This window comes from Pseudopipra pipra, chromosome 3, assembly GCF_036250125.1.
Source record: "Pseudopipra pipra isolate bDixPip1 chromosome 3, bDixPip1.hap1, whole genome shotgun sequence".
Lineage (NCBI taxonomy): Eukaryota > Metazoa > Chordata > Aves > Passeriformes > Pipridae > Pseudopipra > Pseudopipra pipra.
In genome coordinates, this window is record NC_087551.1 from 107,359,881 (window position 1) to 107,378,253 (window position 18,373).

General features: G+C 40.1%; 1 protein-coding gene across 2 annotated transcripts in view; it reads right to left on the minus strand.

Moving 5' to 3' along the window:
- The window catches only part of LDAH (lipid droplet associated hydrolase), a 116,819-nt gene that overhangs the window by 28,099 nt on the left and 70,347 nt on the right, over positions 1–18,373 (minus strand). For both annotated transcript variants that reach the window (XM_064650626.1, XM_064650628.1), the window contains one exon: positions 11,948–12,188. In XM_064650626.1, coding sequence (XP_064506696.1) covers positions 11,948–12,188 — 241 coding nt within the window. The remainder of the gene's footprint in view (positions 1–11,947; positions 12,189–18,373) is intronic.

Sequence of the window (18,373 nt, forward strand, 5' to 3'; positions counted from 1 at the left end):
TATATTCATTCAGTTGATTTCTAGAGGTAACCTATCATTCTTTGCAGGTCCTACTATAACATTTCTATATCCTGCATTCAACTTGCAGAATTCAGGTTCATTCAGACATTCAGTCAGACCACATTTTCAGATTTGCTTTTAACTAATGTCTGACATTTTTTGCCTATATTTTGGATTCCTCAATCATTCTGTGTTGCTCCTGTTTATCTGTTTTCTTTGGTTCTTCTACAGTAAAGTGTCCCTCATTAGAGTTCTGAAATTCAGGGTATCTTTAATTAGTGTGTACGAAATTACAGGGCTGGAAGGGATCTCCATTGGTCTTTTTGTCTTAAGGACAATCAATGATACCATGTTATTTTCAGCATATACTTATGCAGCCTGTCATTGGGAAGCACAGATGATGAAAGGTTCATTTTCTTCATAGGGAATGCCATCTAGAGTTCCACTTGCAACATTAACTAAAATTTAATCTGAATCATTTTTGTTGCAATGTACTCCATTACACCTTACCTTATCTACCATGGACACATGGATTAAATTATTGTCCTTTACTTGAAAATTTTTACCATGTCCTCCAGTTGTCCCTTGTTCAGTCTAAATAACTGTATTTTATTTATTTTTTTGCCTTGAAGTTCATAATTTCTTCATATCTGTCATAGGATTCACCTGATTAAATGTGGATATCTAAAGCTTAATTCTTCTTCCTTCACAGTCAGTAAAAAGTACACAGTTCATCTCATCCTAAAGTATTGACCTAGACAGATTAGATAACTGTTACCTATATATTTCTCCACTGACTATGACAGGATTTTAAGGGGATTAGTGAATGAATAGAGCTCTATGCTGTAAACATGTTAAGTATTTCTGTTCTAGCACAGGTGTCACCCTTTTGTGAAAATATGCAGCCAATATGCCTTCCATCTTCAAATTCTTTGTATCAAACTGCCACATGCTCTCTGCCAATTCTCTGCTTTATTCAATACATTCTGAGAACTAGCTGAACAGTCTGTATGTTGCTGGATTCCTTCCTCTACAAGCATCAAGTACACTACATACTGCACTTTGGATAGCTCAGAATTTTTGATGGACATAATATTCAATAGGTCTCCCTGCTCTTCTTTCCCAAGCTTGTTATGTCCCTTCATATTCATATACATATTCCGTTTTTTCTCAGTTCTTTCACCTGTGTCTGTTAAGACAATTAACTTATAATTGTGATGATTTTTAAAGGCTTGTAACAGAACTTTATTTTCCATACTTTTGAAATTTATATTATCTGCACATCACCTACCTCATCTACCATCTTCCTGCCAGTAGTCCTTGGTCTCTAATGAATTTCTTTCTCTACTTTAATTTTAGACCCTTCATGAGTGCAAATTTGGCCACAGTGATATAGAGGACTTTTTTATCTGTCCCCTTAAACTCATCATCAAGCCTTCTTTACCAAATGTTTCAATGTTAATCACTTTTTCATGGTTAAGGAAGCCCAAGCTCCCATGACATTGGTCTTGATTGAAAGTGCTCCAACTTCTGTACACCTGTGCTTACTTGCAAATATTCTTTTGAGGAACCTAAAACAGTGGTTTTAACAGCCATGTCTTATGTTCTGTGAAAAACAAGCAGCCTCATTACCCTGTCATTAGTTTCTCACTCTCTCTATTTCCATACATCTTTCTTTCCTGTGTTGACACTGCAGCTTCCCAGGACAGTTCTGATGCTCTGCCTTAAAAACTATAATTTACTGTCAAATTTTTCACAGAACTCCTCTGCTTTTTCACCATTTGCCATTTAATTGCTATTACTGCTATTACTTTAGACTCTTGCTTGTGTTGGCTAAGGACTGCAGTAGAGACTGGGGACACATTTTGTGAGGTACCAGCAGTACTGCACACAGAAAAGCCTGAAGTGATCCTTTCTTCTGTCACACAAGGGTATCCCACAGAGCCTCCACAAATTCTTAGTCTCCTTCTTCCAGAACACTTCACTTATGCCTCCCTTAGTAAATCCTGGCAGCAGGATAATTTCACAATAACCTGTTATTACAAAATGCTTGAGAAGTATTTTAAAATATGCAAAACATTGTCAAATCTAAAGCCCCATTCCTGGCCTCTGTAAAGGTAAACTGGACAATATACAATTTAAGTTAATTGTTTGCTGGTAATTGCAGCCATAGGGAAGAGTCCTAACTGAGTGACAGATTGGATTTTTTTGCCTCTAAGAATGAGTTATGCTGTGTGGGAGTGCTAAAGGTCCCAGTCAAGAGTTGGCTTCAGAGGCTATTCAGGCCACCAGAAAAAACATAATTTCTATTCCACTGATTTTACAGTTTATTTCTAAATCCATGACTGCTCAACATTGAGTTGCAGATATGAACACAGAGTTTTGCTTATCCTTCTGAGGGACTACAATAGGATGATAATTTCCAAAGACTCTCCTATGAAGACAGGCTGAGAGTGTTGGAGCTGTTCAGCCTGGAGAAGAGAAGGCTCCAGGGAGACCTTATAGCACTTTCCAGTGGCTAAAGAGGCTACAAGAGAGCTGGAGAGGGACATCTTACAAGGGCATGTAGTGATAGGATAAGGGGGAATAGCTTTAAACTAAATGAGGGCAGGATTAGGTTGTATATTAGGAAAAAATTCTTTACTGTGAGGGTGGTGAGACACTGGAACAGGTTGCCAAGAGAAGTGGTGGATGTCCTATCCCTGGAAGGGTTGAAGGCCAGGTTGGATAGGGCTTTGAGCACCCTGGTCTAGTGGAAGGTGTCCCTGCCCATGGGAGGGGGTTGTAATAAGATAATCTTTAAGGTCCTTTCCAACCCAAACCATTCTGTGACTCCATGATTTCCGTGTGTAGCAGAGCTCATCTGTACTTTGACATGCTCCAATACAACTCTCTCAAAATTCCTCTAAGCTCTAAAGCAAAGTTGCTTAAATTGCAAAGTGAAGAATAAATTCTTCATTTGAATTGAAACGCCCTACAAAAAGTAGATTGAACTTTTGAAAATAAGTTTCCATCAGGAAATGTACTACTATCTGGTCGCTTTTTTCCTGGTAAGTTGCCCTGTCTTATTTTGAAGTTCTTCAGTGGAGTATAACATTAGTTTTCTTTCTAGTTTATCCTTTGCTCTTGAGGAAGCAATCTCTGTCATTCCTCAGAAAGAGTCAGAAAACAGTGGCAAGAACTAATAATACCAAACAGCACTGTAATTTCCTATGGGGAAAACATATTTTCTACCGGTAATTATTGCCAACAGCAATCTTGGAAATATCGTATAACTTATTGTTTAAAACATCAAACAGAAGGAACTGCTTTGTACCAAGGATGACTAATGCAGGAACATGTGCTTCCACACATGCACACACACATTAGATAAAATGTTGATGTTTAGAGGTTTACGAGATGCAAACATTGACTTTGGGGTCTGTTTAAGTTTATACTTGAATTTAGAATGAAAACATACCAGTTAATGTATAACCATGATCAACAGCAACAGGCAGAAATAGCTGCAATTGTTACAGATGGGGTTCTCCAATCTGCTTGGTACTACAGTTGCTGGAAGATAGAACTATAGACGAAAATCAGTCAGCTGTGCTTGAGAAAACACAGTGGAGGCTAAAGGCAAAAATAAAAAGTTATCCAACAATTACATCCAGGTGCTTTACAAACAATAGATGCTTTGTTGAGGAGTGTGAAAAACACTCATTTACTTTGTGTGATGAAGCATGTGCAGGTGAAGTGGGGTGTGTGATGGAAACTGAAATGTCTGTGGACTTAATCCTGATCTAAGTTACTTTGGAACAACTCCCATCATCTTCAAATGACAGAACTATCCCTTAGGTAGAAAAATTCATCTCCAATTTAAGCTCTCACAAACTGTGGCAGATGGCTGTGCTGATAGGATTTCTACCAGGGCAGGGACTTCTGGTCATGGAAAATGTCTGCTTTCACACTGCAGGAGGGGCACAGAAGGGCCTGGTGTAGGTGGAGCTCAGTCCACAGGGGATGGTCATGGTGGGCATTGTAGCAATTCAGCACCTCCACACTGTGGTTCCTGCCTAAGCTCCACTGGGATCACTTTGCTCTACTAGACAAGGGTTTATGCAGGTGAGTAGCTACATGTAGGTCAGTTTAAGTGCTCTTCTGGAGTGGGACCTGACACTGACTCTATCTTGAGGAAGCCTCAGGAAATTCAGCAACCTCACCCATCTTTTGAACAAGGTGAACTTCCTCTCAACTGGAATGGCTTTGATCGGTATGAAAGGTGAACTTTATACTTCATTAAACATAAACCACTGTTTGTAAAGCTCATTTTAAATACACCTAACCACTACACTAATCAGCAAGCCATCTCCTGAGCCACTGGGTTTGCTGTAGGCATTTTCTCCTTGTCAATATTGTCACATTAAAGAATTAGTGAGTGCTGGTGGACATTCTCATGACAAGAAGCAGCAGCTACTGTAACAATTACACGCAAACCAGTGTCCCCTTCAGGCACATGGAATGGCAGGGGCTGCATTAGTTAGCAGGTTTGTAAATGTCACTTTCCAAAAAAAAACCTTATTCCAAGACACAAATGTCTAGAGTTTACCCATGGGTATGGTTTTGGCATATGTTTAAGTGCTTTGCTGGTATTGCACGATGAAGGACTTCGATGAAGGACTTCGATGAATCAAGCTAGATTCCCAAGCAGTAAACACAAGTCATGAAAGAGTCAGGAGCTCTACTCCAGATATTTCCTGGGGGAATTTAGATAGATAACTCTGAGACAAAAGGCATGAGCCTACTGCAGGAGGGAGTCCTTCCCCTGAATTCAGGGGGCTTTGTCTTGGGCTCAGGGAAAATAAAGTGCCAATTTGCAGATGACTGCTTGGCACAGGCTAACACAAAGCAACTATAGCTGGTAGCACTTAACTGGCATATACTTATTTTTAACATCCTTTCTCTTTGTTGATGTTACCTCTTCCATTTTTATGCCATTTGCAACACATCATTAGACTTGCTGTGAATTTGTGGGAGTAAATCATGTCCCTGGGGATGAAACCTCACCAGGGGTGAATAAACAATCTCCCCTTCCCCAACCAAATCCCAACTGTGCCTCACATTTCATGGAAATGATCAGCAGTTCTGCTATCAAAACATTCACGCCTTATGAGTAATATTTATGATGGGAGCTTTCTATGTTGGGTTTTCCCCCCAAGAAGAAAAAGAGGAATAATTAACAGAAATAAACCCAATGAGAAATTTCCACATTATTACTATTATTTTCATAAGGCTTTCACAGGAAAGTAAAAGCTTTTTCAAGTAATAAAAGTCCTCATTAAACATCTTTCTTTCTTTCTTTTGGAAATGGGGTAAATTATGAAGCAGATTGACTTTAAAAAATAAATAGGACTATAAATACATAAAAGTCATTGCCTTCCTCCAGTAATTTAATATGAGCATCCTACTCTAAAATAAGGAAAAGCTTAGTTCACTCACAGAGAGAATAAAGCAGATGTGAGGTTTTTCCGTCAGCTTAAGTGCCGTCTTGGTAAGGTGAGTTGTCCGACTACATTAAACAAACATTTTAGTCAGGCATCACACAGGAAAATAAACAGTAGCAGAGGAAACATGAAAATATTAAAGACTGTTATTCTTTGGCCCCTTTTCCTGCGAAGCAGGTGATAAAATATTACTGTGTTTCCACAGGTAAGGAAACACGCTCTTAAACACTTTGCAGAAATACATATTACGATCATCACTTAAAATGTCAGAAGTGGATAGGACTCAACTGTGACAGCACACAGGAGCCTGCCGAGAAACTCTGCAGGAGCAGAGGATTTAGCACACCAGGCCAGGCTGCTGGGCTACCTAAAGCAGTCTCCTGGCAGCAGCAAATTCAGAGAGAGGCAAAAAACAACTTGCTGGAGACAGCTGTAGAGTTACCTGATTTCAGGACAGACTTCTCTTGAATCCTAATCAGTTAGATGATAATGAGAGGAAGGGACATTATCTACTGGATCATTTTTGTCCTCCTTCTATCTCACTAGGCATCAAAGAATGCACATAGGAAGAAGAGAGGCGACGTGCTGAGCTCCATCCTTTTAGCTCACCAGTGATATACTGCCCTGCGCTGCACAGATGTACCATTATTTAGGTTATGTGGATGTAATTTACGTACCATGTCGGTAATTTCTGTATGCCACGAAATTTTGTCTAGCTATCCATCATGTCTGAAATTCTATACATATTTAAATATAAAAGTAGGAAAATATCCTTGAAATTATTTCTGCATTATAGCCAGAAGTTATCTAAAACTTACATTCATCAGAAGAAACAAAGAAATCACTTTTTACTACCAGGGCTTTGATTTCAGTCAGCCTGGAAAACCAACTTCAAAATGTCCTGGTTTGGGTTCAAAGATCTGCACAGTTGCCCAGTGGTGAGGGGGTAGGGAAAGCTCTTATTCTCCTGCGCACTATGAAAAATGTAGGTGTGAGATTGCAAGGTGCTACCTGAAATCTGGTAGTATCAGTTTCTGTCTCTATTTCCAAATGCACTGCATGCACACCAGCCTGTCTAGCCAGTGTGGTTTGGGAAAGCTGCTCATGAGTAACATACATATATATATTTATCATCATCATGGCTGGGCTTCGTGAGCAGATTTGGGAAGGACTCTACCCGCGTTCGCTACAAGCGCGCTGGTGGCTAAAGAGGCCAACGCGAGATAGACAAGTCTGGTTGCAATATATATTTATAAAGTTAAACTAATGGCTAGGAAGGTTCAGTACATCAATTGTTGTCCTGGGATGTAGGTCTAGATACAGTTCTGCTGCTGACCAGCTATCTGATGCTGGCCAATAGCTCATGGCCCGTCTTGAACATTGGGTTTCGTTTTCAACATACTGGTACAGCATTTGAAATAATAAAACCTAGATGAGAATATAATAGACATCTCCCCCTTGGCCATGCAGGCCTCAGCGGACAGGTTTCATTCCATTCAGCATGGAAGGCAAAGCTCTTTTGATTTCGTTTTATAAAACATAATAAAAATCAAAAGAACTATGCCTTCTGTGCTGAATTTAGTCTTGCTTATCACAAATTTTGTCACTTTTACGAGTTCAGTTTTAGTTTCAATGCAAGAAAAGAACATCCCTTTCATTTCAAAGCAAAGAAAGGAAAGTAAACTAAATTTTAGCTATGTAATTATACAGTTTTTAAAAATACTCTTTTGAGGGCAAAAACTTATTTCACCATTTCAAGTGAATTCATTTCTCAAGAGCTTACCTAATACTTTAAACACCAGTTTTTTAACTCTGAAAAATATAAGCAGGATAGGTGGAGGTGCTATTGAGTTCCACAAGCACAACACCATGCACTGTCTTTACCCAAGTATTTTGGTTAGATGGGCATTTCCATAGCATTTTAGACCCAAAAAAAGAACTCTCCAAAAAACTCCCATCTTGCTTGTTAGGAAATGGAGGTGGAAATGTAAAATCAGTTTTCAAAGAAGGCAGGAAACAAACAACAGGACTCTCACTAGAAACCGGCAGCTGTAAATTGTAACGCAGCCAAAGCATGAGATATCTGACTGCCCTGGCAGCAGCGGTAAAGGCTGCGTGGACAATTCAGATCACACTGTTTTCTGATAGCTGAAGCAAAATGAACAGTCGGTAGACACTGAATGGGATTTATCTCCTCTACTTTTAGATTTCTAGTGAAGAGAGAGTCCCTTTTGTGGTCAGTAAAGTGCAGCAGTCAATTACAAGGTGTGATTCCCCTGTCCTGCTTTAGATGCCAACTATTTGGACAGCATAATGTCCATAGTGGTCAGAAGAAGACCACTCATAATGTTGAATTTAAAATCTCTCTCTGCTAAATAAGAAAGAACCAGAATAGAAACCTCAAGCCACGATAACTCCCAAGGTTGGGAGAATTCAAATCCACAATGCAATTTTCCAGTTGGGTCCCTGGAGATACAATTTTAAAATAACTTAATCATTATAAAAACTTCCTATTCCATTTTCATGGCATCTGGAAGCTTATGTTTCACTGGTTTTTGATGTAAATTTATCTCCCAGATGCTATTTGATAGATCTGTAAAATTTATCCTATAAGAAAACTTTTACTCTATGGCACTTCAGGGATGTAATTTTGCCATCCTGTACATCCAACAGAGAGAAGCAGCTACTGCTGGGAGACAAGCCTCAATACCTCAGTTGGGATTTTCACTTCCTATACAGTCCCGTGGGCGTAGAAGTGGAGTGCCTGAAACTGTCTTACCCATTTTCCTCTGTAAAATGAGGGAAATGTAAACACTCCACATGAAATCTGAATGTCTTCACACTTGAGATAAGATCTGAATCCAAACTCCGGAGTTTAATCTTAGTTCTTTGCCTTACAACATCTCTTGGGTGCTTCAATTAAACTAGGAATCTACTGTTTCCAGTCCTCACTCATGTGACAGCCTAAACTCATCTGAAAGCCTCATTTCAGGTTTCTGAGTCCCCTCCTCCCCAACCTGCCCCAACAGCAGAAACCAGACCTCCCCCTGCCCCAGCCTGTGGTGCTGCCCTGTTCCCCGACCAGGTTAAACAAACAGGCAGATTCCTCCAGGGAAGTCACAGGTTCAAGATCACAAAGGACCCACCTCGTTTGGGCCAGTTGGAGCTTTTTCTTGCTATTGTGCTTATCTGTATCTTCCCTGTCATCCAGACGTTAACCCCTGACCCATGAGCCCGCTTCTCGAAAAAGCCGCGCGGTGTTTACCCATTATGTAATGTCTGTGCTTCTGTGGAAATTCTACAGAAACAAACGGAGGAAGTTTGCCAGTCAAATGGCTGGACAATAAATCCTGTCCCCTGTAGATAGAATGGTTTACTGTCACTGTAAGTCTGCTACTGGCATCTGTCACCAAAGAAATGTTTACAAATTTCAGGGCACCAGAGTGCCAAAGTATTCCAGCACAGCAGGACTGTACATGATTTGTAGAACCAACACCACTGTGCTAGATATGGGTAGCCTTGTTTTGCTAGCCTGAATAAACAGAGTGGCAATGTTTCAGATAACTCAGGGTCACTAATGTTCAATTTTTCTGTCTATTCATCTCCTAGGTTCAGGAACACAAGTACCCAAATGCTTGTTTATTCATTGTAATGCTTTTTCTACCCTAAGGTATCTTTACTACCCAGGTAAGCAAAGCCCCTTCAGCCCCTTTTGCTTATTTCTTATAGGTCCTTTATTATTTATACACCCATCCTTCCTTACAATCCATTTTCTTTACAGTTGCTGCTGTCTCTCCTCTTTCTGTACTGTTTCCCCTTTGGGACAAGACATTATATTATGTTCCCTGTCTGCAGTTGTCATCGCAATTCCTCCTGCTGTGTGACTGGGGCTTCTACGTGCCATCAACTATGAAGTTAGGACAACAGAAAGAGATTCCTGGATAAGAAGCAGGAGCAAACATAATTTGGAACAGTGGGACAAATAGGTAAAACAATTCTTCCTTCACAGACTCTTTCAACCAAGGGCCTGATCCTGCTGCCACTGAATGGAGCTTTTCACTCTCGGTGTCAACGAGAGAAGCACTTGGTCTCAGAGTTTCGCTCTAATTAACTTTTCAAATCTCATTTCCTTTCAGAGCAGAGAAAACATTGTTGTGACTAAGCTTTGGATGTAGTAACAAATCCCTGGCAGGTTGGTTTGTTTTAACGGACGTACTAGTTTTAAGGAAACTTTTACCATCTTTTCTGCTCTTAATCACAGCTTTTATTACAATTACAGTAATGCAACAGAGGTACAGGCCAAAGGCAATATGGGTATTTTTAATGAGTTGACATGCAAACTTCCTGCAGAGGAGAAACAACTTCATTTCTGAACCATTAAGGGTTCAGAATTATTTATTAAGGGACAAGGAAATGTTCAAAAAAGCATCCACCATAAATTCAGAGGCTTCAGCAACTCAGAGATGAGCAGTCCCATAAGACAGACTCAGTTGTTGTGCTAGGTTTTAGCAAATTTTTGCTGAATGGTAACATTTTCTATTGTCCTCAAACAATGAAAGAGAAGGTTAACAGGCAATATCCGGAAAGCCCAAAGATTATTAATCCACACATGTGGTCCTGAGTCACTGGGCTATAAAACATCATCAGTTTCCAAAGATGAAACCAAAGCGGAATTCTGCTTGAGAGAGATGATATCACAAGCCCAAAGGAACTACTTGCATCAATAAGGCCTATTTATGCAAGTTTTACAAGACATTGGCTCCCAGGGGTTTTCATTCTGGTATAATTAATGCAGCCAACAAACTGACCATAGGGAGAGATCACATCCTAGGAGTGAAGGACCTTCAGCCTTGTTTCTTGCCTCAATTTACCTTACAGCTCAGACACAGGTCAGACACTTGTGCACACAGGAAATTACAACAGGCTGACAGGCACACATCAACTGGGCTCATTCACCTGGGGACTGAAGGGCTCAGGGAGTCAGGCTCCAACAGCAGCATCCAAAATCTGTTCTGTTCAATTATTCCTGCCACTGGCTGTGGTCTGGGCCAAACAACACATACAAACAATGGCTGGCCATGCCTTTTTGGAGGTTAATGCAGGCCAAGGACCATTTCCAATACAACCCTGGCTGTGTATAACCTGCTTTTTAGAGGTAAAAGTTTATCTGTGAGGACCAGAGAAGGATTCCTGGCTTGTGGAAATGTGACCCCACAGTCCGCCACATACCTTTTCTCTGAGACACAATTACCAAAGGAAGATGCTTGAACATCTAGTGTAGGTATAACTGTGTGCTTGCTTTCTCCTTTGCCACCAGGAAACTGACATAAATTAATAGGAACTCAAGCAACAAACTATAGGACTTCTATCAGAAATCCACATTATCAATCAGGAGATTGATTGTGTCAGGCACGGGGTACTGCACTGGAGTGACTGTCATTATGTTCAGTTTGTACAACATAAATGGGACTGTCTGGGTTGGCACTAAGAACCCTCCCTTCCCATCCTTCTTCCAGGCTCTGTACCGTCCTACAGAGAGCCTCCCACACAGACCAACACATCCAGAGATCCACAAAAGGTACAGGACCTCGCTGCAAACCCAGTTACTTTGGCACATCTGTTCAGACAATTAGTAAGTAAAGTTTAACTGATAGAAGACAGAGCCCAACTGGAAATGTAGGAATGTGTTTTTATTACTATTAATGCAATCAAAACTTCCTTCTTGCTATTATTACTGCGTTAGCATGTCACTTCTATTCCAAATTGTTTTGAACTGCTAACTTACCAAAATACCTGGAGTATAGCACAATTCACGTTCTGGTTTTCATTCTAAACTTAACATAATTTAACTGAAATTACTCCCCTTCTTAAATTTGTTTCTCTTTCTAGAATGTGCAAAATACGCATACAATATGCACTAGTGGAACATTAATCTTTCTCTTTATGCCCAAAAAAGTGCTGAAATTCTTTGCATAAAGTAACTTCTATATGTCGTTGTAGGCTGAAGACTCTTTTCTGAATTTACCAATATTCCAATTCGGCTGGCTAAATCATAGCTTTAAAAAAACAGATGCAAAGAACCCTTTGTGAAACTGATTACTGATTTATATTCGCCATCCAGTACGAATGAAATGCAGAAAGTAGGCAGACATAAGTCACATTAACTAGATTGTAAAAAGAGTGTTTCAATCACATGAGAAATCACGTTAGTAGCACAGGTCAGTTTTCTTAAGAAATATATATCCTTTGGGAAAATATTTTGTTAATTTCCCCCTATGATTTTTTTTTAATTGACTCATTTGAGATTTTCCTGTACCCACGGTCTTAATTTCAGAAAAGATCAGACCTGTTATTCTTAAAAAACTTGTGCTTTAATATTAAGCTTTTGGTCCATAAAACTAAATCAACATTTGCTAAACAAGGAAAAGTACAAAAGATAGTTTTAACACAGAAAAGGTGCTCACCGATGCAGTCGACGCTGAAGAGATTTATGGAGGTTGTTATGGAAGATTCATCACAGGTCTTCATTCCTCGCAGTGCGAACCGCACCAGGGAGGCCTTGACGCCCTCAGGCAGGAAGGACAGCAGGTAGACAGGCATGTACAGAGCATAGCGGAGCTTGCACAGCAGCGGGGTCATGAGCTTCCCCTGCGGGGACTGAGCCATGCGCTCGATCGTCGGGAACAGCAGCACGGAGCGAAGAACCTGCCAGGACACGAGAAAACCACTGTCAGAGGAGTCCTGCAGCACCACAGCCCAGCCCGGGAGGATGAATTTGGAAACGAGTCCCCCACTTGAAATGAAATGGGGTTTCCAGGCACGTTGCACCTCAGACACGCAGCCAGGATTTGTGGAGTGTCCATGTTAAATTTTTTAAAAGATGAAGCAAACAAGTATATGGTTATGAAATGCTCAGTTTTATGATAAGACGGCAAAGAACTTCAGAGGTGAGTCCTTTGGGGATCATGATGTACCTGGAAGCACCAGCAATGCTGGTTCCAGCAGGAGTAACCCCAGCAGAGGGCAGCAGGCAGGAGCCCTCCGCTCAGTCCCGGCGGGCTTTACATGCCAGGAAAAGTACATTGCTTTTTATTTCTGGTAAACTATTTTCTCCAAGTAAACCAACCAAATTAAAATGCGTCAGCCACTGTGATGGCTGTGTTACAGTTTGACAACACACAGGGTTTTCAATTTGCAGTTCAATATAGGTAAACTCGGTCAGTACAAGCATAAAAGCGCACAGCCCTTTCACTGTGGTGCATACACTGACACATAATGTTGCTTTTTGTATGTTATAATGAAATAGACATATTCTATAGCTGGTAATCGGCTTATATGGTGATAATAGAATACACTGTAGCCTTAAAATACAAAGAAATCAATTAAAAACCCGTCCACACTAATAAAAAATGAATTAATATACCTACTCTCAGCTATATTGCAATGTTAAGATCAAGCAAATATTCTAAAAGGATAACTGCAACGTTTTTCCGGAAGTAAAAATATATTGTAATAATTCACAGAGGAATAACCATCAAAGACACACACAGTACCTAACAGAAATATCAACAAAGTAAAGTAAGAGATATTCTGGATATTGCATTTGCAGATAATTAGGTATAAACAGCTGGGCTTTCTTGGTGACTCAAGATAAATAAAACTGATGTAGTTACATATGCCTGCTCTACTGCACATGTCATTCTATACATTGTGCAAATTAGATTAATATTTTTATAAAAAATATTTAAAAATAATTGTCTTTACTTTCAGATGAGACAGCTAATGTATGCCACTACACCTGTGTGCAGCACCCCTGGTCTCAGTGGCTCTCCAATGGAAGAGAGGGCATGTCACTAAGAGATGCTTACAAGATCTGGGCATTGTAACATAGCAAACATTCAGGAAATATGATAAAATCACAGCATCCTTTGGGTTGGAGAAGGCCCTTAAGATCATCAAGTCCAACTGTTAACCTGGCACTGCCACATCCACCTAAATCAAGTGCCTCATCTACACATCATTTAAATACCTCCAGGGATGGTGAATCAACCACTTCCTGGGGCAGCCTGTTCCAGTGCTTGATAACCCTTTCCATGAAGGAATTTTTCCCAATATCCAATCTAAACCTTCCCTGGCACAACTTCAAGCCATTTCCTCTTGTCCTATAACTTGTTCCTTGGGAAAAGAGACTGACTCCCACCTGGTTACAATCTCCTTTTAGATATTTTTAGAGAGCAATAAGGTCCCCCTGAACCTCCTTTTCTCCACTCAGCTCCCTCAGCTGCTTCTTATCAGACTTGCACTCCAGACCCTTCACCAGCTCCGTTGCCCTTCCTTGGACATCCTCCAGTACCTCAATGTCTTTCTTGTAGTAAGAGGCCCAAAACTGAACACAGGATTCCAGGTGTGGCCTCATCAGTGCCAAGTACAGGGGACAATCACTGCCCTCGTCCTGCTGTCTACACACATCTGTGTGTCTAAGTTGTGTAGCAGATCACCAACCAATTCCTCTCAGATTACTGCAGCTTCAGTCTGCTTACCCTCCCTGTCTTCCAGCTCAGGGGCCTGGATACCTGGAGAACAACTGGTCAGAGCAAGGTATTGATCTGCTGGCTCTTCCTGTTTCTTCCCTCATGATTCCCTGCAGCTGGAAGACAGAGGAGAACACTACTTGTGCTCCTGATTCCCTAACCAGTTGTCCCATGGCCCTGAAGTCTCTCTTGGTTTCCCTCAGACTGCTTGTTGCAACTTCATTGCTGCCTAGGTGAAAAATCAATAGCGGATAATAATCCAAGAGCCATACCAGGGTGGAAAGCTTTCTCTTCACATCTTTAACCTGGGACCCAGGGAGGCAGCAGGTTTCTGTAAGAAGTGGGTCGTTCTGTTCCCTTCAGGAGGAGTCTCCTATGAAAATGAACCATCTTTTTTCTTACAGAAGCAGTTTTGATGAGGGGTGCAGGATGACAACCTCAGCGACACCTCCAAGCCAGGTGAACCATTATCCTGATTACTGTACTTGCAGAGCCTCACATCTGTTGTTCTACAGCACCTGGAGAGGTGGGGCAGTCTCAGAGGAGACACACCAGCTGTGCCAGGCAGGAACTTGCTGCCATTGCCCTGTCCCTTAAGTCACTGTGTTCAGCCAGGCAGAGAGAGGGCAGGGAATTCTCCATGTCATGCATCCATCATTGGAAACTTGCCATGCTGTACTTTTTACACTATTTTAAAAGCAGACTTTTAAAGATCTATTTATATAAAATAAAGAATTATTTTAAGAAATCCTTCTACTTTCCAGTTGATCCTACTTTGGTTTGAGACAAAGAAAAATACCTTCTCAGGGAAATCAATCCCAGGCCTCTTTTTATTAAAGGCAACCAGCAGCTGAAGTATAGGAATGCAAAACTTGTACTAAATTATATGGTAGTTTTGTGATACTTCAGCTAGGAGCTGAACTCAAACTGTTGTGATCTAAAGCAGATTTGACCTGCGTTCCCAGGCACACTTTAATCCTTTAACATTGCAGTTTATAGATATAGGATTAGTTGCTTGGAGGGCTGCACTAACCACTGGGGAAGCTGCTAAACCTTGCAGGAAAAGGACAAACCAAGAAAGTTGTTCCAATGTCCTATGCATTCCTGCATTTTGTAATTGCACACTTATTTAAAAGATGGTGGTAAGATGGAGGATAATTTAATTTTTTTTTTAAAATATTTTTCTCTTAATAGAGAAATGTAAAATTTGTATTTTTCAAACACTTATCAACTATTTCTTACTTTCCTGCTACATTCTCAAGCCAGGATTTTGAAATGTGCATTTCACTGTAGAATTGCTTAAAGATGTAGTTCGACTTCTCTGCAAAAGAACTGCAGATACAACAGATTTAACCCATTTCATTATAATGATGCATGTGACCATAAAAAAAATGTCATATTTGTTTCTTGAAATAAGTGAAGCAGAAATATTCAGGTAAAATGAGGGAAATTATTAAGATGCAAATGGTCAACATCAGTTAATAGTTTTTTTTATTTTTCAAATGGCTGGATCTTATCTATATGAATTAACACCAGCTGAAATCAAGTAGATGGCACAGAATTATATTCAAGTTAAAACTTTCAGAATTATTATAAGACCAGTGAAAATATAATTAGAGAGAGAAATCCAGATTCACCTCGTTTAAACTACCCTCAATTCAATGTCCAGTGATTTTTATGTGTTAATCACATGGAAAAGCAGAGAGCTGGGTGAACAGAAACACAGGTCACAGAGATTCAAGTGGATCTTGGGACCACAGAAAGTTGGCTGGGGAATCTACTGAAGGCAAACACCCTCTGTCCAGGAGTTGCTGAGAGCTGTGGGTTGTATCACCTACCTCTGCTGTGCTTTGGTCTACCCACTAAAAATAGTACATGTACTATGAAGTTATACTGGAATTGCCACTGTTGATTGTTGTGACAATAAACAGTATTTGTAAATCTGTCACTCAATTTATTTACTAGTTATTTATTTATCATGCTATTAAGCTGCAAGATTTCAACACTCAGGATGACGCATATATCAAAGTTCAATGTTCAAGCATAGATGCTCTTTGGGTTAGTCACTAAACAGCTGCTTCTATTTCATCATTAATTTTTAACTCTAAATTTCACAGGGCTCAAGACCTGAATGGTTCAAGCATCTATAATACGATTCAGTGTCTCAGAAGTTCTACATCTTGTTAAGAACCAAAAGCTAACCTGCAAACTCTTCACATAATTCCTGTGGCTGCCATGGCAGCTCCTAGTCCCTAGTCAAGCAATGTATATATATATATATATATATATATATATATATATATATGAAACTGCGAAAACGAAGTGGTGCATGGCCTGAGCATGTGTCCAGAGAACAAACTGCCCTAACAGCCTAGAATAGAATGTTCTGCCCTTTATTTCTTCAACACATACCACAGTAGAAGGTGTATGGACTTCAAGAATTTCCCTCCTGTCACTGTTTATATACTTCAGTATTTAGAGCAATCAGTCCATCAACTTCAAGAATGTATGACCTGCACAGTAAATTTTAGAACACAGAGGGAAGAGAAACTATTTATTTATGGGAAAAGTGAGCTTTCAAAGCAAAGATTATTAAATATCCATCCCCTGAAAGCATGGCAAGGTGCTTTGTTTAGGAAGGATCCCTAAATGAATGTGATTCACTTCCATGTGATTACTCCTTCATATAAATATTAAAAATAGAACAAAGGCTTCCTCAAAACTACCTAAGTAAAGAACACATACGTTCCTGTACATCTGGGCTTTGTATTCAGCTTTTAACCTATCTAAAACAAGATGACAAGATGACAACTAAGTACCTTCAGACTTCACTGGATAATAGTTATGTCAACATGGTTTTGGATTTACAGAAATAGTTGGAAGTTTTTTTGTTTTGATTAAAATGAGAACATAGTACAAAAAGCCTAACAACTAAATTTACAGTAAGTTGATGTTTATCACTGCACAATTTAATAGTCTCCATTACACCATCAAAGGATTTCTGTGAAGTGTTTAAATGGTTTCCTTACAAGAACACTAAAAGTATGCAAATCATATAAAGCTAAAAAAACCCCACACAGTAATATTTTTCATAAGTGCCCTCTACTGAAAGGGTTGAAATATATTAATCAGCTACAATTTAAAGTTTGAGTGGGTAATATTAATTGTACAGGGCCTGGTAAATGAGAGTGCTGAGGAAGCAAAACCATACTTAAAAACTAGATGCCATTCACAACCAGTATACCAAAAAAGTGACTCGATTTTCAGATCAGCTAAGTCCTTTGACGACCACAAGAGGAGCTTGGTACTTTTGAAATCAGTCAGTTTTGATTACACAAGAAATGCTGGTTAGAGACTCAGGCACCCAAGGTGTGTGCCTTCCTGAGCTCACATAGCCTGTGCCACCTGCTCTTAATACAGAGAGACGTTTTGATAAGAGAAGTAAAATGGGAGAGAAAAGCAGGGAGAATGTGAGAAGGCAGACAATGAATTCATTAATTAACAGCCAGGCTTTCTCAGTCCTTTGGCTCTCAACGGAGAGACCACCCCTGCCCATGACAGCCCACAGGTATGCTCAGATATCTCTACCAGAGTTGTAAAATAACAAGACCCTGACACACCGAACAAAATACCAGAAAGTGAAACTTTCTCAGAAATAACCCACTGATTCACTTTGTTTTAATGGCAGAAGCAGCAGTGGCTGGGGGCTCACACTGGATTTGCGCGGGGACGGACCCATCGCACGGCCCGATGCTCAGTAACAAAGCACTCAAGCACAGCTCTGCGGCTCACCCGCAGCCCCACAGCCACAGCACCACTGTGTGCATGGCTTCAAATCACAGGGCTGGGAAGTTTTATTTAAAATTCCTTCAAAACCCTGAGAAAAGCAAAAGCTGCTTCTCTGTCGAAAGCAGCACTTCTTTTGATATATATTAGTTCATCAAATGTATTAGTTTGTTATTCCTCTGCTGTGTTGGCAGAGGAAAAGCTATTATCTGTCAGGTGAAACCTAGTAAATTTTTCAAAGATAACATAATGATGCACTTAGTGGTAATCTACAGTCTACCCTTGACACGGAATGCCACATTAATCACAATTTCTTCTACTCAGTATGCAGAAATCTGCAGGCAAAACAACGAGGATCAGGGAAGTACTCCCTGCTTTATTGCCACAGCTGTGCCGAGCAGATTTCCAAGAAAACACACAGGACAAACCAGACAGTGTTGGCTTCGGCTGTCCTCTCACTAGAGCAGGACTTGCTGGGCTTGCCCCTTCACTGTGGTCAGTCATGAATTATATGCAATATAATATAATAAATATTCTACTATATATAATATAGTAGAATATTATGTAGTATAT